This window comes from Drepanopeziza brunnea (genome assembly GCF_022702325.1).
Source record: "Drepanopeziza brunnea f. sp. 'multigermtubi' strain 214-2 chromosome Unknown ctg7, whole genome shotgun sequence".
In the NCBI taxonomy this organism is placed as follows: Eukaryota; Fungi; Ascomycota; class Leotiomycetes; order Helotiales; family Drepanopezizaceae; genus Drepanopeziza; species Drepanopeziza brunnea.
Window position 1 is genome coordinate 820,250 of NW_027094070.1, and position 22,801 is coordinate 843,050.

General features: G+C 51.9%; 4 protein-coding genes across 4 annotated transcripts; 2 read left to right on the forward strand and 2 right to left on the reverse strand.

The window, feature by feature from the left end:
• Positions 1-202: 202 nt before the first annotated feature.
• On the forward strand, positions 203-2,901 carry L3040_004710 (uncharacterized protein; the record flags this gene model as incomplete). The annotated part of the gene is made up of 3 exons (XM_007291155.1): positions 203-375; positions 491-2,560; positions 2,613-2,901. 3 exons carry the CDS (start codon positions 203-205, stop codon positions 2,899-2,901), a joined length of 2,532 nt encoding a protein of 843 aa, XP_007291217.1.
• A 660-nt stretch (positions 2,902-3,561) lies between these two features.
• On the reverse strand, positions 3,562-4,469 carry L3040_004711 (uncharacterized protein; the record flags this gene model as incomplete). The annotated part of the gene is made up of 4 exons (XM_007291154.1): positions 3,562-3,675; positions 3,758-3,955; positions 4,061-4,189; positions 4,290-4,469. The coding sequence occupies 4 exons, from the start codon at positions 4,467-4,469 to the stop codon at positions 3,562-3,564; spliced, it is 621 nt and encodes a 206-aa protein (XP_007291216.1).
• A 3,996-nt stretch (positions 4,470-8,465) lies between these two features.
• Positions 8,466-11,320, reverse strand: L3040_004712 (uncharacterized protein; the record flags this gene model as incomplete). The annotated part of the gene is made up of 5 exons (XM_066156308.1): positions 8,466-8,612; positions 8,756-8,926; positions 9,087-9,787; positions 10,679-10,686; positions 10,737-11,320. The coding sequence occupies 5 exons, from the start codon at positions 11,318-11,320 to the stop codon at positions 8,466-8,468; spliced, it is 1,611 nt and encodes a 536-aa protein (XP_066011724.1).
• A 1,382-nt stretch (positions 11,321-12,702) lies between these two features.
• L3040_004713 (uncharacterized protein) lies at positions 12,703-13,912 on the forward strand (the record flags this gene model as incomplete). The annotated part of the gene is made up of 6 exons (XM_066156309.1): positions 12,703-12,736; positions 13,004-13,049; positions 13,122-13,213; positions 13,362-13,414; positions 13,494-13,498; positions 13,675-13,912. 6 exons carry the CDS (start codon positions 12,703-12,705, stop codon positions 13,910-13,912), a joined length of 468 nt encoding a protein of 155 aa, XP_066011725.1.
• Positions 13,913-22,801: the final 8,889 nt, after the last annotated feature.

Genomic DNA, 22,801 nt, shown 5'->3' on the forward strand with positions numbered 1-22,801 from the left:
CACACACCTGAATTCCTCCTCGAATTGCGCTAAGCTCCGAAAACTCCCTACCCACCTACCTACCTATCCTACCTCCTACCTACCTACCTACCTACCTACCTACCTACCTACCTTGGTCTTACCTTTGCTTTCTTCCTCCCTCATGGGCCCTCCTCGCATCGAAGCATTCCCAAGATAACGCCACACCACGACGCTCGTGGCCATGTCTTTCTTCGGCTTTGACTCCTCCCTCCCCCGCCATCGCGATTACGATCAAGATCACGGCCACAATCGCAACCACAACCCCGTCCACAACCACAACACTGCCGCCCCGGGCTTCTCACAGGCTGCAGACCCATTTGCAGGCCTCTCTCGACATGAAGATGACGATGATGCGTGAGTTGGGCGCTCTCTCTTACACCTCCACCTCCACTTCCACTTCCACCTTCACCTCCCCCCTTCCCCCTCTCTTACCTCCCTCCTAGCGCTGATCAGGTGGCCTTCTCTGCAGACTCAACTTTGATGATACATATGATGGACTTGGGGACCAATTGGACGAGACGGATGATGCCTTCAACGACGATACCTTTGGTGGCGGTCCCTCGGAAGCAGCTCCTAAGCCTGTAGGCAAGGACTTTGATTTTTTCGGTCAAACTGCAAAAGTCTCGGACGCCATCAGCGAGGAGCAGGCGCGCTTCACTCGACAGCAGCCCATCTCGAAGGTGATCCCGAATCCTTCGGCACATGCGCAGCAACAGCAGAGACCGGTACGAACTGGCTACGAACGATATAATGAGCCGGAGTACGTCCCCGACATGCAGGTTGACGCCAATTTGTGGGGTGTTGCACCCAAACGTAATGCGCATGTCCCAGCTGCCGAATCTCTTCCAACCCCTGGCCTCGTTCCTGCTGGCCGAAAGATGATGAGTTTGGAGGAAGTTGAGGCGGCCATGCGAGCCCAGGTCAAGAAGCCAGCTCAAGCACAGCAGCAACAACAGTACCTAGCAACCAGCCCTGCTCAGCATCCACAACAATACATTCATCCTTCTCAACATTCTCAGCCGTACATTCCACAGCAGTCCCAGCCACAATTCCCTGTGCAAGCTCGTGGTCCTCAGCGCGACGGAACGAGCCCAGCGCCAGCTGGCCAGCCTGTTCACATTTCGCACCGATCGCAACAGCAGCCATCCGCGCAATCCGCTAATCAAGCAGGTCCATCCCCGCCGACCTACATCTTGCAAAACCCGAACCGTTTCCCTACTGAGCAAAACAGACCGCCCCAAGCTGGACGGAATCCCAGTCATCAGCAGCAACATGGCCACCAGTCGCGACACTCTGGTTCTCGGCACATTATTACTCACCCTGATCAATTCACTACCATGTCCGAGGAGGAGAGAGCTGTATTTCTTTTGGAGGAAGCCAAGAGAGCGAAGCGAAATCACAAGATATTTCTGCTTTCTCGGGATAATGGGCTGATGACCCCTCAAGACAAGAACTTCATTACCCGAATCCAATTACAACAGCTCGTCACGGCGACCGGCAATCCCAACGAGCACGGAACCGATTTTGGCCTGTCCGAGGATTTCTACTACCAAGTGCATAATCAGATTCGTGGAGGTCCCCGCCAACACCCTGGCCAACCGCTGAGCAACTTTGCGCAGACCTACCTTTTTCAGACTGGAGGTCGTCACGGTGGTATGCGCCGACAAGCTCGAGGTGGTGACAACCACATGCAGCGCATGGAGCAACAAGTCCAACGAGCTGTTGAAGCCGCCAAGAACAAGCCCAAAATCAAGCAGTTGGTCATTGAGGGAAGCTTGGGGAAGATCTCTTTCAGCAATGCTAAGACACCAAAGCCGCTCCTCAACATCAAGCGCACCGATAGCGGAACTGATGCAAACCGACCCGGAAGTTCTTATCGTGACCGCAAATCTCATCTTGCCGGCGTAAGCGGTAGCGACAGAAAGACTGTTCTGGCCGACATCGAGAGCGTTTACAACACTCTGATGAAAATGGAGGACCATGATCGGCACATTCCTCCACCGCTCAACGAGGATATCAACCCAGAACTTGTCGGGCTTCACATGAATTGGCAAGAAAAGGCTCAAAAGCTGAACAGTCAACTCTGGTTCCAACTGAAGGTTCATGAGCCTATTGGCGCCACCACCACTCATCCTTTCATCGCTTTTTTGTCGTTTGCTAAGGGCAAGAAGGCCATCCCCCGAGTCTTCCGACACGTCTCGCAAGAGCAACGCACCACTATTCTCACCATGATCGTCATTCACCTGGATCAACTTGATGTTGTTCGACATGCATTGCTGTTGCCAGGCGAGACCCAACTCAACGCTACGGTGCGCGAGAGCATCGACGTCTTCTCTTTGGCGGTGATGCCCCCTCTTTTCGGGTATCTCAACGAGGCGGGATTGGATATTGTTACAGGAGTTCTGGGACTCATTCTGAACATCAACGTTGACATGATTGCTCGGACGCGAATTGGTGTTAGTATGTTGACCATGATTTTGAGTCGGGCAGAGCTTATCAAGCAAGCTGGAAGTGTCGACGAACGAGAGTGGCAAGAATGGTAAGCTCCCACGTACTGAGCGCTTCAACGAACGTTTTCTAACCAGGAACAGGGTGGACAAGTATAACGCATTCTTCGATGCTCTCGAGCCATCCCTTCCCAGCATCTTCCCGGGCACTGTCAATACCGGCGAGGACATCTACGTGTGGCAATTCCTCGCGGCCATTGGCATCGGTGCGAGTCCTGAACAGCAGCAACGTCTTGTCATGGCTGTCAAGGATCGTGTCATGGAAACTGTCAACCTTGCCAAGACCCTCCCTCCAGCGATGTCGAGCCAGCGATTGGCAAACGTCAACCTCTTTATGCGTTCAATTGGATTGGATGTTGAGTTACTTGCGTGACGGAAACGATACGACGTGTTTATTTAAATTTACCAGCACTAAATTTTCGATTATTAGAGGATATCTCAAGGATCGAAAGGAGGGAATGGTCCGGGGGAGATATGATGGGCATACTTTGGCTTTCGGCATCAGCATTGCCTTGTTTCAGCGGAGCGATTACTGCAGAGGCTGAGCTTATGGATTGAGGACAGGGATGAAAGCGAGGGCTTACGATTTTGGCGGCTGGAAGCAGTATAATTTATGATCCGGTTCATTTCGGATGTGGTTGAGATGTGCTTCACTGTCTCTTATCAGACCGTGTGCCACTGGAAGGTGTGGCTGCGGGCTGGGGCCCGAAAAATGAACAACATGAAATGAACCCCTTTTTGGGCCAACACTTTTCATTTTGATTCTTAATCTAAACTTGTGTCTGTAAATTTTCCGCGGATTGCTGCGCCGCTGTTCTTCAAATTATTTCTTCCTTTGTATCGTCGATGGACAGACACTAAGTATTCTCTCGGCTATGAGGTTTTCTTGAGCGCTACTTCGTACATAAACACATCTCCGAAGGTAAAGGGTAGTCCCCTTCAAAAGTCCACCCAACCCTCCACCAATCTTTCCCATTGTTATCCTCATTGTCATCAGCCTTGCTGAGCCCACCCCTGTTCATGAACAGATCTTCTAGCAAGTATCCAGCATGCTAGCCAAAGCTTCCTTCTCCTCGTCCGTAATGGTCAAGTTGTAGGCTGACTTGACCTTCGTCCAGGATTTGGCGTAAGTGCAGTGGAATGAGACCTAAATTGACGCCAAGATTAGGCGTGATCAGCAGGTCTTCTTGAAATGAATCTAATCGGAGCATGAAATCAATGCTGCTTACCAACGGGGGCTTCCAGAACGCTTCCTCGCTGTCCTCCTTCTCCTCGTGGATGTCGTCGGTCACGACCCAGAGTTGGGGCTCGTTCAAATCGTTGGCCAACTTTTCCCTCTCCTGCGTCGTCCATTCTGAGGCACCGGACCTCCAGGCGTTGAGCAAGGGGACCATCTCATCAATTTCGACATCCAGTGGAAACGTCGACTGCAAAGAGCGGTTAGAAAAAAAACATTAAAAAGCTTGTACGACTACGACGACGATGACGACGACGACGATCAGGGGCAGACGGGGTAGTGGGGCTCTTCTTACGTTGATTCCGTCATACGGAGAGTACCATATCCCGGAGACCGGGGCACAGGCTTTGTTGACGACGACGTCGATCCCGTCACGCCGCAGGACCTCCTCCCTGGCGTTGCAATTCTCTACCACGGGATCCCACTAGATGGATGGATCGGGGATGTTAGCCATGGCAACTGGGTCCGCTTCTTAATTCCACGCATGGGGGGGGGGGGTAGTAAGGAGGGGGATTCTTGCGTACGAGAGGAAAGAGATCATCGTCGAAGCCATCTGCGGGACCCTGGGGTGCGACGACCAGCTGGTCGAGGAGCGTCTTTGCCGTCTCGGTGGTAGGGATATCCGGAGGTGCGTGAGGTTCGGGACGTTCCGAGAAGACGCCAGTTGACAGGAGGAGGGTGCTGAGGAGCGTGAGGGAAACCATGATGATGCTGGGCCGGCGTCGATTTATTAAGGTGAAGTAAATTTTCTAGTTTGGCTGGCTTTCGGGGGTTGGAGAGGAGGAGAGATGGGGGCGAGATGGGCGAGATTGACAGAGCAAACAGTATTCGAGGCGTGAAGGGAGAGCGGGCTTTTATATATCGTACATCCAATTCGTTCACACAGCCCCTGGCTATCGAATCTCGAAGATGTCGCTTTTCGTTGCTTTGCTTTGCTCTGCGCGTGCTCGGCTATGCTGAAAGGTCGTCACGTCTGGTTTGTTATCCCTCGAGAGAATTGCGTGCTGCGACTCTCTTCATAAAGTAATGGCTTCGTTGAAGGTTCCCACCGGCTTTGATAGATAGGTCGAGCGTCACCGGCATCCCGATTGTCCCCCCTGGACCCCGAGTCCCTGTTCGAAGGATCAGAAACATCATCGGGCACGTCAATCTTTGTTGCTCCCCCCGACCCACGTGCACGACTTGGCGCTTTCCAGACCTGCTCCTTTAGGTTGGCATTAGGAAGTGGTGGCGCGAGGAAGTACGTAGTATCGTGCCCTCCGAGATCTGCAACGTGAAACCGGCAAGGGTGGATATATATATATATATATAGATCTACATGTATGTTTGTTTACATATACGTGGTACGTGTAAGACTATAGGTATGCGACTATAGGTACAATCCTCTAGGTATATGGATACATGTGTAATATTATAGCTATATAGGTGTGCCTACCATCTTCTTTTCAAGAAGACGGATCTGAAACCTTCTCAAGTCAGTCAGCGCCCTGTCAAAGGCCGGATTCGGTATTTTTCACCGAACACAGGCTTGTTGTCTGGGTCGTCTGTTGTATTCGTGCCGAGATGAGCGAGTATAAATTGCGGTATCCTGACTGTACTACCGTACCGCTAAGGTACCTACGGCTTGTACCTTAAACGCTTGATCAATCCAGATTCCAGGATCGGAAACTCAATGCCACGTCGACCCTCCGTAAGTCGCAGAAACTCTCGAGCTATGAATCATTCTCTGGGTCGGCTCTGGTCCTCAACATCATCATCACGGGGTCCGTTTGGTCAGTTGGACCTTGGTCAGCTGGTCCTAAGTCAGTCGGTCCTTGGTCAGTTGGTCAGTTGCGGTCGGGAATTTAGGAGAATTTAGGTAATTGGCCTTCGAAACCCGAGCCCAGCGCTGCAAAGGTGGCTCGGCCGCTGAGGATTGAAAGCTTGGGATCAAAGCTTGGGATCGAAGCTTGGGATGAAGCTTAGGATTGGGGGCTGGCTTATACAGCTACCGGTGGGTTACATAAAACTAGAGGTTAATCAAGGTTCAGAGGATCATCTGAAAGAATTCGGGAGTTCAGGTTGGGTCAGGTTATCTTATCTACCGTTGACACTACTGAGTGCCAGCCGTTGAAGCGCCAAAAAAAACGAGAAAAAAAAAAAAAAAAGGGTCCCGGAAGCGATTTTCGGCAAAGAATCTACCTTTTCATCTTTAATTAAAGCATGGAATCCTTCGGGAATACAAGGCGATGGCCGTACACGTGGGCCGCTGAAAAAGACTTGGATCCCTCAAGTGGAAAGGAATCCGAGTCAAGCGCGGTTGTTTCATCCTGTCGATGACATATTAATATCTTTTCCTCTTTCTTCTTCATACGAGAAGTTTGTATGTATGTTGAAGATACCGGTATATTTTGCTGCCGCTGCCGCATACTACGTGATTGATAACCCAACGGTGGCAGCAGCTCTCTCGATCGTATCAAGATTATTCAAGATACCTCCTACCTACACACGACCAAATATACTCGTGTTAGGATTTCTAAGCCTCCCCCTCCTCCCCCCCCCCGTGCGTTCGTTGCATTGGCCTTCCTTCCTTTCCTTTCTTTTCCTTTCCTTTCTTTTCCTTTCCTTCCCAACGGATGCGATATCAAAAGTACTGATACCGGATTTTCGTATCGGTTCGATTCGCAACAGCCATCCTTCTCGAGAGAACCGCAGTCGGAGTCTAAAATGCCCACCTCGAGACGCGGATCAGGACGGACGGGCTCCTGGGCCGGTGAGAAGCGATCGACCGGAATTTCAGTCCGACGTTCCTCTATCTACAGAAAGATAGTATTGCCGCCGAGATACCGGAACGTGCTACCCAGAGAGAGATATCCAGACTCTCGCCACCTTCTTCGATCGCTCTACACCCAGTACCTGCCTATCTATGTTCGAGCCCGGGACCGGACACAGGTCCAACCTCTCTCAGTTGCAACTCCAACCGACGCAGCCGGTGTCTATCGATCCTTCGTTTGACTACGGTAGTTATGAAACAAAACGTCCGAGGTGGTCACCCCCTTCCCAAATTTCGGCTCTGACTCTTATCTCTCTCTATCTCGCGTATAGATTGTAGATTTACCCGCGTATCCCTCGCGTAATCCCTCAACCCGCGGCTCCGTCCTCGACTCCCGTCCAGTGTCATATCCGAAGCATGCATGACTTCCGAATCCTCCCTTTTTTTTTTTTTTTTTTTTTTTTTTTTCCGAAGAAGAACAAGAAGGAATCCCAAATTCAAGAATGCTGTCTATCACTACTAGGTACCTACCTACCCCTCCCTCCCGTCTTCTAAAGCCGGGTCGAGAAGTGCTTGCCAAAAAAAAAAAAAAAAAAAAAAAAAAAACCCCACTACTCTGCTCTTTGGGTTTTCCAAACCCGCAGGAGATCAGCCCCAACGAAGAAGCCCTGCAAATGCCATTCTACAACCCAGAGTCTAAGGATCTCAGGGGAAAAGATCGCGCCTCGCAACGACGACAAGTAGACGTGGTACCACGCATGGTAGGAAAGGGGGGCGCCCCCCGGCGGGTTTTCCTTCCGACAGCGTCAAGGAAAAGACAGAAGCAGATCCGTGAGGGTACATACATACACACACACACACATGGATGGGATCCACCAGTTTCCCGCCGCCGTGCGAGACATGCGGGCGTCGATCACTGGACTGGACTTGAACCTGACCGGACTTACGTGCATCACCGACCGGCAGACGAGGTCTGAGATGTTGCCAACAGTGAAGGAGGAGAGGTAGCGAGAGATGTAATATACGCTAGCCCAGTGCCCGTCTGGTATTGCAAGTGCGTGCCGGGGTGGCGTGAAGCCTGCTCAAACCAACAGACTCGGAACGGGTATGTATTATGGCTCGATCTGGGCTCTCTTGTCTTTTTTTTTTTTTTTTTTTTTTTTTTTTTTTTTTTTTTTCTTCATAGGGACGGATAGCCGAGCGAGAGGAGCTCCAGAGCGAGGAAGGCGATACTACCGGTACCTACCTACCTACCCGGTGGGTTCGGCATCGAGTAAGGCTGCTCGAGCAGGCTCTGGTTATGATCGGTCTAAATTAGTACATCTGATAAGCGAGGCGAGACGGGACGAGCGGAAAAGGAAATGGTAGGTGCGGCTCACCTGGACTCACTCTGATAGGGTACTCAATATATAGATTAATATATAAATTGATTCTACATTCAATAAAGTGGTCATGGAATCTAGAAACCCCCTGCTGTGTGGTTGGGCGAGTGCGAGGGAGGAGGTAGTCACGTGAGAACATCCCGTTCGGAGAATTTCATCTGCAACTTGTTTTACGTACTAGGTAATTACTACTGTATCCGGCTAGCAGCCCTGCCGCATCGACATCTACCGCACGCGTACCGATTATGCATTATCAAAACTTGGTCGCGCCTCCTTCTTCTCCCAAGACTCCTCGATGCGGTGTGATGATGTGCCGCTCTGTCTGCATCTTGGTCTCTTCTTACTTCCCCCGCCGGCTCATGATCTGCTCTCGAATGCGAAACGCCCCCCACTCAGCCACCCCAGCGCTATAGCCCGCGTGATATACAGATGCAACAGAATCAAAAGTCGAATACATGGTGGTATCTTGACGCAGCTAAGGACGAGGATATGGTACAAGAAGTGAAGGACTATTAACGGCTCTGTGCCGAGCAAAAAGGACCGCATGTACAGCGCCGAAATTCCACTCACGCTCCCCTGCGATCCGACCCGGGCTGTTCGAGAAGCCCGCCAATATCGACGCGGCCACTCCTATCATCCCTTCGGCGCGTAGGACACGATAGAAGCTCCCCTCGCTGGTCCCGGATAGGAGGCAGCTGGAAGCCATGCGAAAGCTGTGAAAGCTGTGGCTGTGGCTGTGGCTGTGGCTGTGGCTGTGGCTGTGGCTGTGGCTGTGGCGGTGGCTGGACCTGGACCTGGACCTGTGGCTGTGGCTGTGGCTGTGGCTGTGCCTGGACCGGCGCATGTGGCAGCTCACTCCGTGGCGTCTGGTAGGGAGCGGGGCCTTGGGGATAAGCAGACTGCGCAAAGGAGGCCCCCGGTCCCAGAGGACCGTTCGCCCTATAAACAGACATCTCATTGCGAGGGTCGCCGCTGAAGCCGGAAGTTGTTGATACAAAAGGCGACGCCCCAGGAGTTGGTTGGTAGCCTGGTTGAGGTGTTGGATGTCCATATTGGGCATCCCGAGAAGACGACTCGCGCGAATAGGGAGATGATGACGGTTGATGGTACATCTGTGGCGTGGATGGCAGAACCAGCAGGAGGACAATGAAATAAGTCGACTCTCTCTTCCCCAGTCCGAGGCGAACCTGGAATGTTCTTTGTTGCCCATCTGGAGCTTGGAACGTGAACATTTCCTGCCGATCGATCCTTAAGGACCCAATGTCTTCTGGTCCAAACCCGATAGTCTGGATGACGTGGTCCTCTTCGAATTTGGTAAGGTAGATGGGCGGGAGATAGTTTGGTTCCCTCCCCCGACGCTCCTCTTCGAGATCTTTCTGCAGGCACGCAACCTTGTTCCGGTCGTTGGCACTCACAAGGTCCTGCAGCCTTCTCGATTGGATGGACTGGACTCCAATCGTTTCACCAAAGCTCTGGGTCGTTTTGACGAACTGCATCTCCATGGTGAGATATGCACACGGCGGTTCGAAGCTAGAAGTCATCCTCGGTGGCACGGGCGCCCCATACATGTTCGCATCTGCAGAAGAGGCATGGTCCGTATATCTCGGCCCCATGGAACCGCCACCCATTAGCCCTCCGTGAGATTTCAGAACCCTATACGAGCCGGGTCTTTGAAGAGTATCGGTAAACGAAGCAGGGTCAGTCGAAGGGTACATGGACAGTGGACGTCTCATTGAATGGTCGACAGGTGGAGGATAGCCAGCACCCACAGCCTCATACCGAGGTTCTCGCTCATCGCGTAACCGTGGCCGGCCTCGTTTCTTGTGCTGCACATCGATGCACGTCTCTTCCTTTCCATTACTCAGACAACGGGAGCAAGGACGCTGAGCTGCAATCATACTTGTCAGCAGACCTCCACACAAGCGACTCGAAAGAAAATCAAAAAGAAAGGGGGTGCCAAAGTGATGATCTGCTGAACTCTCCCGGAGCGGCACACTAGTGCTGGATGCAGCATTCGAAGCAGTGGGAAAGACGCCGCCTGAGAATGCTCACCGTGTCAACCCTTAAAAGAGCCGGAGCAGACGGTAGGATGCGACATGGTCGTCCCAGGGCGTCTAAGGATACATATAATCCACATGTGACAACCTAAGTCGCTCTCGTCGTCGTAGAGGTGAAGCCGAGTCTTCTCTCGACCAGGATGCCCTCTGCTCGTGGGTGTTGATCAGCGAGAGAACAAGACGCTCGCTAGTCAGCCAGGTGTGGGATGGAACATGAGGAAATTCCAGGACCAGGGCAGCCCCTTTGGCCACAGGTACCCAAAACAATTGAAGCTAGGGATAGGAGTCCACCACGTTGTGTGCAAGCAGAACCTCACGTTCAGTGCCGGCCCAAGAGCAGCGGATGGGACGGACTTTGAAGAAAACATGCACTTGGCTCTGGCACAGGCACCATCACGGCCATGATCTCTCCCGCGACCTTCGGCTTGACAAGAATGCGATACTGCTTCGCAGTGCCCTAAGGCTACCATCGACTCTTGACTTGACACTGGCGCTATACGCACGATGGGGATCGTAAGCCGGAAGAAGTGCCAATAACAGCGCACGGCCATAGAACCTTTGTCGGAATTCCCATGGCTAATAAACATAAACAAGAGCCCGCTAGAACTTTCTAACCAAGACGGACATGCACCGCAGAACACGGTTCGCATCTCGGCATGGGGAGGAACAAAAACAAAAAACTGGCAAGCAGCGAAGAGAGACCATAGCTGAGACAGGCATACCATCACATCTGCGTAGGGTTAGTTCACTTGCAACACGTATCAGATGAGACATACATACCTGAGATGCGCCCTTTTACAAGGCACACACGCCGACGCGACATGGCCTTTGGTCTTTCTCTGCTGTTTGGGCGATTCAAATCCGGGCGCCTCCATTACTGGTTGCCTGTCGGGAGCTGGAAATTGTTGTAAAGCTTGCGGATGTGGTGCGTAGCCGTGATGCGGTTGCGGTTGTGGCGGTACTTGGGGAAGCGCCTGCTGGTATTGGGCCTGCGTAGGCCCCATCTGCTCTGGTCGATAATGCACTGGATAGAGCATCGAGGGCGGTTGTTCTGGCATGTAGCCTCTCAACGGTGACCCTCTCGATTCCATGTGATCCATTTGAGGTGTTTGCAGTCCCCGATAGACGTCCTGTCCACCCGACCCATAGCTTCCATGACCACGATCGCTGGATTCGAGGTTTCGTCTTGGTGGAAGCGGCGGAGATCCTGACATGGGCGGAGAGGGGTATGCCCTGGAACGAGCACTGTCGGACGCCGCTCTGGTCCAACTCAGATCAACAGAGCAGCGAGCCAGGTCTGACTTGTCTCGACGTTGGCCGAGTGATTTGTGTGAGGTATCGCGACGAGCTGTTGAGGGTGGCATGGAAATCTCAGCGCCCACTGGTTGTGGTTCCAGCCTGGAGCGCTCAAGTCGAGACTCGAAAAGATAGCGAGTGTTCACTTTCTGTTTCGAGGTTGTATCTTTTTTTCTTTTCTTTTCTTTTCTTTTGTTTTGTTTTCTTTGCTTTGCTTTTTTTTTTTTTTTTTCTTTTTCTTTCTGAGATATCAATATGTTCTGCCTAGGGGGTTAGGTAGTCCTAAAAGGGCACTGCTTTCATGACCTGCTGCTGCTTAGCCTACCACCGGGGAAGTTCAACGCTGTTCAATGCACCGACCTCTTCTTACTCCTTCTTCCTTTTCTTTCTTTGCTCTGATCTTTTATTCCTTTCTTTTCCCACTTCGAATTCGGAGAATCTGCACACAAGCTTGGTTGTCCGGGTGGATCCAGTGAACAGCGCAATGGCTCGCTTGGGATAAGGATCCTATTTCCCTTTTTCTCCTTTTTTTTTCCCCCCCCTCTGTGAATAAGGCCGTAACCAATGGTCGTCGACAGGGCGAATCACCTCTTCTTCTGATTGTCGGGAATGTCCAGGAAGACGAAGTGAATAGAGGCGAGAACGTACGAAAGCCCAATTGACCACGGGTCACGAACAAGCAGATGGACGATGGACGGCGGCCGGAGATTCAAGCGTGGCAATGTTCGCGAAGCACTGGACGGGGAGGTGCAGGAGCAGGAGGAGTAGGAGGAGGAGGAGGAGGAGGGTGTAGACGTATCGAATTTGAAGCGACGTTGCTATGGACACGTTCTGGGGGGGGGGGGAGGGGTCACAGGCTGAGTGAGGGCTGAGGATTGAGAGCTGAGGGCCGGCTGGTTTGCTGATTTGCTGGTTTGCTGGTTTGCCGATTTGCTGATTTGCCGATTTGCTGGTTTTCTGGTTTGCTGATATGCTGATTTGCTGCTAAGTATTCTACAGCGGCAATTTTCTTGGAGGGAGAGGGAGGGATGTTAGAAGTATGTATATTATTATACTGTAAGTACAGTAGGAATGTTGCAGGGGAAGGGGGAGTGGGAGGGGGAGGGGGAGGGGGAGGGGGGATGGGGAGGGGGAGGGATGCTGGTTGTTGGATGCTGGATGCTGGATGCTGGATGCTGGATGCTGGATGCTGGATGTTGGATGCTAAATCTGCTAAAGGCTAAATACTACAACTAAATACTAAATGCGACAGTAGTGTACCGTACCTAGATGCTGGATTGCTGCAAGGGCTTCCAGGCCTAGAAGTAGAGGGTCCGCCGTGTGGTGTGGTGCGGGCGTGGGCGTGGCCGTGGGCATGGGCCCGGCCTTGGGTCGTCGGAAAAACGTTGTTACGTGGCTGTTCTGGCAAGGGCAGCCGATCTGATCCACCAGCAGTCAATAAGTACAGAGTATGAATGCGATGTACTACTACTACTACCGTACTAGTAAATGCAATGCAATGCAATGCAGTCCGATGCGATCCGATACAATCCGATGCGACCAAATCTGGACGGAGATATTGCTTGCTTGCTTGCTTCCCTGCCTCCTGTTTTTCCGAACGAGCCCAGTCCAGTCAGTACACGATTATCATTCATCGATCCATCTCTCTATCCACTTTGATATCACGGCACGCTCTTGGGAATCTGTCAGTACAGTACTCTCGAAGTCCTCTCTGTCTGTCCTGCTCGAGATATTTCCACGGAAAGTTGCAGAGGGGGTCGAATCCAAGCGGGCGCCTGCATACTCCGTACATCCTACGTACGTACATGCAGCTGAGTACAAAAAGCCGGGCTGCGTGCATACCTATCTGTATACTAAGTGCATCTACAGAACTACGGACTTCAATCTTCATGCTACGAACGGCTTGGGCTGCAAGATGGGCTCTCCGCCATCCCAGCCTCCAATCGCTGGCTGTCTGCGTCGTGCGTCTTGTCTGCATCTCTCAAGTCCCCTCCGCCGCTCATACAACAACTACCGTCGTAGTCAGTAGTTAGTTGTCCATGCTTTGCTTTTCACTCACGATGCGCGGCTCAAAAGCCCTGACCTGACCATTCCTCGTCTGGAAAATAGATCAAGACATCGGTGCAGGTCTAAGCGAAGGAACTACAACTACCTGTAGGAAGGTTTGTCGGATCCATTCCCACGTTGGTACAGGCATTATCGATTTAAACTTCATTACCTCGTCTGATACTTATTAACCAGGGTCAGTCAGTCAGTCAGTCAGTCAGTCAGTCAATCAGTCAGTCAGTCAGTCAGTCAATCAATCAATCAATCAATCAATCAATCAATCAATCAATCAATCAATCAATCAATCAATCAATCAATCAATCAATCAATCAGTCAGTCAATCAGTCACGTCACGATTTGAGAAATCATTATGCAGTGCCATCATCGCAGACACCCGACAGTTGGGAGCTCGGACATCATCCACACCTTGCTTGATCTTGAGTCAGTCCGTCAGCTCCGCAGAGATATTGCGTTATGTTGATGGAGAGTACCTGGTCTTTTGCTCGCAGTTGAAACCTGCATCTGTCTGCAGCCTGCTGCTGGTGGACCCGGAGACCACGCGATGCAAGTTGCAACACACCACCGCACGGACGGACGTCCCCTATACTCCGTAGAAGACGGCGAAACTCTATCGGCTCTCTCTACCTGGGACATTGTCAAGGACGTGCGCTGCAGATGCGCGGCTGCAATACGACAAAAAAAAGTATCACACGGGGGATTTCTGGATTAAGATTCTGGATAAAGATATCTATTATCCGGGGCCCCGGGCGGGTAGGGTCGCGAGTGCGTGTCCAGAGCCTGTCGTCGGAAGTGGTCAGCGGTCGAGAATCACGGAAGGCCGATGGATATGACCGGAGATTCTCGTCATGCCTCCGCTTCCTGCCCGCCCTTGCGTTTCCTCCGTTAGTTGTATTAGGACTACGTATTTGGACTTGGGAGTCTGGAAATCTTATTACTCCTCCGTGCCATGTACGGTACGGCACGGGCAGGGTGGCTGGCAGTTGAACTCTGAAGACCCCTTGCGGTCGGCATTCGCTTAACCAAACACGCCGGGTAGCCGGAATGTTTTCTTTTTCACAGGATCTCTCTCTCTCTCTCGGTGTCTTTTTCTCTCTCTCTCTGTCTCTGTCTCTGTCTCTGTCTCTGTCTCTCTCTCATCGGCCGCTCTCTGACTTGGTATTTCTATTTCGAGCTCAGACACGCGCGAGAAAGTTTCTTTTGGGTAAACGAGCAAATCACAAGCTGATCCGAGCTTTCTATACGTACAGTAGTAAAAGTACTACTAGGTACTACGTACGTAGGTAGTACTTCAGCAGCAGTAACTCACTCACTCACTCACTCACTACCTGTCCGGCTTCATTCAGCCTTGCTTGCTGGCGGCAACCAGCCACGCCCGGGCCTTCGCTCTCGCGCAACGGCCGCGAAGTTTAAGTAAGAGCCAAACGATCATCGAGTCATCAAATCTCCTAAATAGATTAATTCGATCTTTCCCCTTCATCAAGATCGCACCGGCCGCCGCGGCCCTCGTCACGCGTACGGAATCCCTTCCTTCCCACCGCGTGTGGGTGTGGGTGTGCGTGGCATCCAGCGGAGCCTGGCTACCCGCCCGCCATTTATAGTAGTATCTATCTGACGGACGTCGGAAGTCTTGTGGAGACGATCATCCCTCGTCGGAAAAAAAAAAGAGAAAGAGAAAAAAAAAAGGATAAAGAAAAGAAGAAAAGAAGAAAAGAAAAAGAAAAGAGAGAGGGAAAAAAAAAAGAAAAAGATCAAAAGAAAAAAAAATCTCCTGCTCAAGGATGCACCCCGTCTACGACCACTACTTCTGGTTATGCCGGCGTGGCGCACTCGCGTCATCCGTACGTATTCTGCGACCGGCACGGTACGGTCGGTAGGGTTCGAGCGAGGTGAGAGGTGAGAGGTGTGAGATGAGAGCGAGAACGAGAGAGAGTGAGAGAGTGAGTGAGTGAGTGACAGAGAGAGAGAGAGAGAGTTTGTGAGTTTGTGAGTTTGTGAGTTTGTGAGTTTGTGAGTTTGTGAGTTTGTGAGTTTGTGAGTTTGCAGCGCCTGAACCGGGAATTACAACATGCAGAGCTGCGGGGAATGCATCGAGAGCGCACCGTGCGAGACAGCTGGCATTTTATCTGCTGCAGGGAAGGGGGGAGGAGGCGAGGAGGCGAGGAGGGGAGGAGGGGAGGGGAGGAGGGGAGGAGGAGGAGGGTCCGAGCATCCACCACGTACGTACCGGTAGTGTAGTAGGTACGTACTACGTATCTACAGTACGGTAGCGACCGACCGTATCTACTCGGTCCCGGGACCTACGTATCTGTGTGTGGCGTGGTGTGTGTGTGTGAGATTTGGCGATTTACGGAGCAGCAAAGTGCTAAGCACGCATCGTATCGTATCAAACTCCCGCGGCTTGATACAAAGGACGTAGTAGTAGTACTGTACTACGTACACGGCGCCGGCCGCGAAACGTTTACTTATTAATTTGCATCGCGGGTCGTGTCACGGAACGTGTTTGGGCGGTCACGGTCAGAAGAATCGTGAGAGCCGGCCGGACCGGGGGGGGGAGCTTGGCGATACGTGGGGCATGGGAAAAATGTGTCCAAAGGCCGCCATGCTTTTTTTTTTTTCCCTATCTAGCTTTTCGACGGCGATATACTTTACCCTGGACACGTCGGGGGGATTTTGGATTTTGGATTTTGGATTTTGGATTTTGGATTTTTTTTTTTTTTTTTCTTTTTTGGTCGTTCCTTTTTTTCTCTTTTTTTTCCTTTTGGTTTTTGGTTTTTGTCTTATTTTCCTTTCTTTGGGCTCTCTCTATCTAGGTTGCTCGCTAGTGCCGACACGATGCCCAGCAGCCTCGGCCGGGCAGCGTGTGGGAGGAGTTACCTACCTACTACTATCGGGCTTTGATACCGTATACCTACTACTACCGTACCTATCGAGATACCTACCGGTACCTACCACGTCGACGACGCCAAGGCTAGTGCATAAGTACGGAGTCGAAATGTGAACGGTGTGGCGCAAGGCTGGACGGGCGATGAGCGGCCCTGGTTAGGGTATTGGTTCGCGAATCCCATCTTCACTGCAGTCCGGCACAGCCTAGTGTTGTACCCGGAACATCGCCGCCTACATTTGAAGCTATTCCCACCTTCACATTCAGAGCATAGGGGCGAGAGGATGTGGTTGCAGCCTGATGGAACCACATGGGCGTTATCACCTCGTAGTCGTAGAGATGAGAAGGACGTACGTGGTACGTGGTGGACGAGACTGGGCGGCCAGTACTTCGGTCAGCCAACTTGCGATCCATGTATTTTCACTTTCTTTTTTTCCTTTTTTTTTTTTTTTTCTAAATCTTTTCTCTTCTTCTTCCTTTTCCCCCCCCGATCGTTCGATTTGACAAGTTTAAGATCATGCTTTTAATGTGATCCTGCCACGTGAGGTGGGTAGCCCCGCCCCTCTCGTGCACGTCCTCGATATATCCAATTATCCAAGCTGATATTATTGATTACACACTGATACTGTGGCAACCAGGCTCAGGAGAGGGGACCTCACAGGCAGAGATGGGCGGTCATTGGAACCGTCCACGGATCCTTTCCCTTCTCAGGAGACGGTCATTGGACTGCGTGAGATCAGCGCTGCTTTTAACCTCGGAATGGTTCACTTCCAAGACCGTGAAGCCAGAGAGAGACCCGTCCCTTGACCGTCCCCCCTCCCGGCCGTTCCCGTTCCAATCTTGAAGCTATACTTTCTCATGGGATGATCTAGTGATCGTCTGCAGCGAGGTATAATCTCGAATATCCTACTACTACTACTACGACCGGTACTACTCCGATCGCTGTAGAGATTTGATGCGCTTACTCTCTCTTGAAATAAGATTATCAGGGCGGATAAATCCGTGCGGAGATAGCTCCTCGGTCTCGCTACCACCTGACGAATATCAACGCTGTCGTCGATTACATGTTGATATCGATCGACTGAGCGAGATCCGACTGGTCCACCGCACGCAGGCTCTCGATCACTCGTGCAGGAGAATAGGGAAGGAGCAAGAGGGAGGGAGGATGCCATGGACCGAGATATGGTACTTGCTTACTAACATCAGCTTTCTGGCGAGGGGAGAGAGACGGACGTATATAAACGACGATCCAATCGGTGGAAATGGTCTGTCTGTCTCTGTTCAATGACAATCTCTTTCTAAAAAGAGGGCTCTTGTGAACGACAATCAAATTACTTGAATCGGTTCCGTGTCAGCTACGGTTCAAATCACTCGAACTGTCATCTATGAGATACAGTGTTGCGATCCATCCACATGTTCGTTTCCACGTCGCTCTCTCTGACTTGGACCTCTTGTCCCTTTCATCGGATATATGTTGCCGCTTGCTTAGGTACCAGGTTGGGTTTCTTTCATCCCGTCGAGGAACAGGTGGGATTTGAGTATCTTTTGCAGAACAACCTCGTCAACGCCCCGAGATGTTGCGTTGGTGAGCCGTTCGCTACTCCATCCTCTGACCAGCCAGCAGAGATTATCCATTTACTTTTTCCTGCCCCCTCCTCCTCTGCGTCTTGATCCGCCAGCCAGCCGTGCGAGATCCAAGCCACCGCTGCGCGGCCACGGCAAGCCCACCCGTTGAACCTACGGACGACACTTGGGCCTTGGCTCGCTCTGATCTGGTCTGGCTGCGTCGGTTGCTGGGTGTCAGTAGTCGCAAGAATCGTAGACCGGCGGCCGACCTGGAATCCAGCCCGTCCCTCGCTACGGTAATCAAGCGTACTCGGATCAGGACGAACGCAGCGACCAACGAGCGTTTCGATCTGCACCGAGAAAAGCGCAACGCTTTGGATTCTTCCGGCCTGGCTTGACGATGGTTGACATCTGCTGCTATCCCGCCGCCAGAGTTAGAACCTGCCCGCCTCCTCCCTCGCCAGACCGGCGTGGTGGCTGGCGATCGCTCAGCAGACATCACATTCCCCCCCGTGGGAGCTGCCACCCCAGCTCAAGGGTGCAACCAACTGTCGTGCTCTGCTTCCATCCGTACAGGATTTGGCAAGTCCGCAGGCCTTATGAGAAACCCATAGCGTTGTCTGCTCCCTCGCTCCGTCCCCCCTTCTCCGCTCCCGGTTTGGATTTCCGAGATCCACGGTCCGTTCTCCTCCTATTTCCCAGCTCGCTGAGAAACCTGCGCATCTTCAGGTACTTACCTACCTCTCGCGCCGTCTACAGACTCCTCAAGTCTAAAAGCACCAGACATGGATGCCGGTATCCTGTCCGCCCGTCCCGTGGACTGCGCCCATCACCGCGCGCCCGTGCTTGGCGCCGGCACTCGACTCGAGCATTCGAGACCTACCGGTAGTCCAGGCGCAAGCCTCGACCGAGACTCGCGCAAGTGTATAGAGGTGGTTGACACCTTTGGCACCTACGTTCCTTCCCTGCTACTCTCCCGTATTTCGGAGAGCTGTGCATAAATGCAGCGATCAAAGGGCCTCCTCGACTTTCCCGGTATATCATCCGTAGGGCCGAAGGCCCGATCATAGCCTCTCAACAAGACGACCGCACGCTCGTCGTCCCCTACCAGACTAGCGGCCATGGTCCTATCGACGATCTCTCGCCATTGCAAGTCGGGCGGCGTTAGGACTCGGAGACACAGCTCGGGAAGGACGAAATCCAAGTTCGGAAAGGGGATTCCTTTGTATATATATATATCTGTACATATCTGTGTATATCTGTATATATATTTATATATATATATACATATCTGTATATACATATATTCTCAAAGAGCCACCCCCTCACTCACTCCCACCCAACTCCCAGCTCAAGACGGCCTCAAGAAATTTCTATCTCATCTTATTCTCTTCTATTCTATCCTAGGAGCTCTTCCGCTTGCGTCATGCAGTATCAGGGAAGTGTGCGAGAAGAAAAGCAGCCCACCTCGGGCTCTCCAGGTTCTGTTTCCGAGGCGTTAGTCAGTTAGTTAGTTCGGTACTCAGTTAGTCCGTCAGTTAGTCCGTCAGCTACGGTAGTCAGTTAGTCATTTAGTCATTTAGTCAGCTTACCCCTTCCGCGGATCGCCGGCCTATCGCTCACTACCTCTCTCGAGGAAGGTAAGGTAAGGTAAGGTAACCTCCCTCTCTACTTAGTTGGTAAGCGAGCTCGTTCTCGTTCTCGTTCTCGTTCTCCATCCATCCATCCATCCAGCTAGCTAGCTATCCATCCATCCAGCTATCCATCCATCCATCCAGCTAGCCCTCCCCATACCTCCTCCACCTCGTCAATACCACGACCCCTCCCCGCCCCCCGATCGAACGAACCCAGCACCGCCGCACCGCCGCAACCAAGCCGCAGCCAGGTCTCGTTCTCGTCCTCGTCCTCGTCCTCGGGATCTTCGGCCGGCCAGAAAGATCTATCTATCCGTTCGTCCGTTCGTCTGTCTCTGTTCGTCCGTCCGTCCGTTCGTCTGTCCGTCCGTCTGTTCGTCCGTCTGTCTCTGTTCCCCGAACGCCCCCGAGACAGAGAGACAGATAGACAGACAGACAGACAGACAGACAGACGCTCGTAGGTAGGCGAAGGTAGGCTTGGATGCGGGCTTTTTTTATCTTCGCTTCTGTGCTGTGCTGTGCTGGTGAGGACTGGTGAGGACTGGTGAGGACTGGTGAGGACTGGTGAGGACTGGTGAGGGCTGGTGAGGACTGGTGAGGGCCAAACTAGAGGCGAGGTGGGAAGGAAAGGATTCTTTGCTTCTGCTTTTGCTTCTGCTTTTGTGGAGGAGGAGGGAGAGGGGGAGGGGGAGGGAGGGGGAGGGAGGGGGATGGGGAGGGGGATGGGGAGGGGGATGGAGATGGAGGGGGAGGGGGATGGAGATGGAGATGGGGAGGGGGATGGAGGGGGAGGGAGAGGGAGGATGGAGATGGGGATGGATGTATAAAGCGGGCGGGGGGGGGAGGGAGGGAGGGAGGGAGGGAGAGAGGGAGAGAGGGAGGGGGGCGCGCGTGTTGCTGGCTTGGGGTGGATAGGTAGAGAGGGGATAGGTAAAGAAGGGATAGGTAAAGAAGGGATAGGTAAAGAGAGGAAGGAAGGAAGAAACGCTTCGAACCCTTCATTTTTTTGCCAAGTTTTTTTTTTTTTTTTTTTTTTTTTTCCATATATATATATATATGTATATTTTTTTTTTCTCTTTTTTTTTTGCAAAAAAAAAATTAAAAAATCACTGTTCTTATTATTTTCCAGAAAGAAGAAGAAGAAAAGAAGAAAAGAAGAAGAAGAAAAAAAAAAAAAAAAAAAAAAAAAAGAACTAAACTGTGTTAAATTAAATTAAATCCCCTCCGCTCTTCGGCTCTTCATTTATATACATACATACAATGCAGCCCCATCATCCATCCATCCCATCTCGGCGTGCATTTATATGCCAAGAAAGAGAGAGAGAGAGAGAGAGAGAAGATATGACCTCCTTTTCTCGATACGTTTAAGACGGATAGATGGAGATTAGACGAGATCAGACGAGATCAGACGAGATCAGACGAGACCGGATCATATATATATATATGTATCTTAAAAAAAGACATCAACTCAACTGTTGCCCGGCGGTAGACTCATTTCCCCTTCCACTTCCCTTCACTTCCCCTTCCCACTTTCACTTCTCTTCCACTTCCCACTTCTCTTCCACTCACTCACCTCACCTCACCTCATCACTTCACTCACCTCATCAACCAACCAACCAACCAACCAACCAACTAATCAAACACATATAAAACAAGCAACACCAGGCAAGCCCCCCCCCCCCCCCCCCTCTCTCTCTCACGCGCACGCGCTGGGGGACAAGAAAAACTTCAGAAAAACCGCCGCCGCCGCCCGTCCGTGTGCAACGGTGCTAACGGTGCCAATAGTGAGGTGCCAACGGTGCTAACAGTGAGGTGTCAATAGTGTCAATAGTGCCAACGGTGCCAACAGTGAGGTGTTAACGGTGAGGTGTCAATAGTGCCAACGGTGAGGTGCCAACGGTGTCAATAGTGAGGTGTCAACGATGCCAACGGCGCTAACAGTGAGGTGTCAACGGTGTTAACGGCGCTAACAGTGAGGTGCCAAAGGTGGCAACGCCAAAAAAAAAAAAAAAAAAAAAAAAAAAAAAAAAAAAAAAAAAAAGAAAAGGAAAGAAAGAAAAAAGAAAGAAAGAGAGAAAGAAAGAAAAAAAAGGCGAGAGGCTGAATTTTTTTTTCATATCGTGTGAAGGAGAAGAAGAAGCGGGGAGGGAAAGGGAGGGAGGAGAGAGGGGAGAGAGAGAAGAAGGGAGGGAGAGGGAGGGAGAAGAGGGGAGGGGAAGGAGAGAGGTAGAGGTCGAGAGAGATTATATAAATTATGTAAATTATTTATATTTTTGTTTGGAGAGGGGGGGGGGGGGGTGGGGCGAGGGAGGAGAATCTTTCGCAGTGCAAGTAGGTAGGTAGGTAGGTAAGCAGGTAAGAAAGCAAAAGAAGTATCAACTTTGCCAAGCCAAAAATAAATAAATAAATAAATCCCTAATCAGACACGAGAAAAAACACGCCCCCTTGGAACTTTGCACAATAACCAAAGCTTGGTGGTCACAGACGGACGAGCGAGCGGAGGCGGGAAAGCCCTCTTCGGAGGTCTCTTTTGTCTTCAAGCACCTACAGGACAGGACAGGACAGGACAGGACAGCAACAACACCGAGCAACAACACCGAGCACCGAGCACCGAAGACAGATAGATGCAAACGCAAACGCAAATGCAACGCAAACGCAAACGCATGCTGTCAATCTATAACCTCCGTACCGGTACCGGTCCTTGCTGCGGTACCGGTACCGTGCATGTCCAATGCATGAACGCCGTCCCCCCCCCCCCCCCCCCCCCCCCCCCCCTCTCTCCCTCCCTCCCTGCCCTGGCAGTATACTCCTCTCGTCACGTACCATTCCCTCGAATGTTCATCTATGCACACACACACCCACACACCTAGCCGAGCCACCTTCGAAAACGCGTCTCGGTCCGTCGCCGGGCGTGGGCAAGCCAGGTCTGCCACCCACCAAAAGCCCCGGAGTGTCCCTCTGGCTGTGGCGCCCACATCATCGTCCGCTTCAGCTGCACCGCGAATCCCCAGTACGAGCCGGCCGTACCACAAGGAGGAATCTGGGGTGACAGTGCACCGACCGGTGTCGTGCATGCCAATGCAATGCGCACTGGCACCTGGCTGCATGAACCGAGGGGCCGAGCTTCTCTGGGGCCGTAAGCGAGAAATATAGGGGGTGGAGTGACCTATTGAAACAGTGACGAAGGCGGACATTTCTGATTCAGGGAGTCGGAAGGAGAGGAACAGTTCAGGCTAGAACATAACGGGCATCGTATTGAAAGAAGATCACATCAAAATGAGTGTAGCAGAGTGTAGCAGCACACACCAGAGCTAGGCCGTGATACCTATTCTCGGCCAAAACCCAATCGATTCCCCGCGACTATGCTGCGGTGGGCGAGAGGGAGAAAATCATGAGGGAAA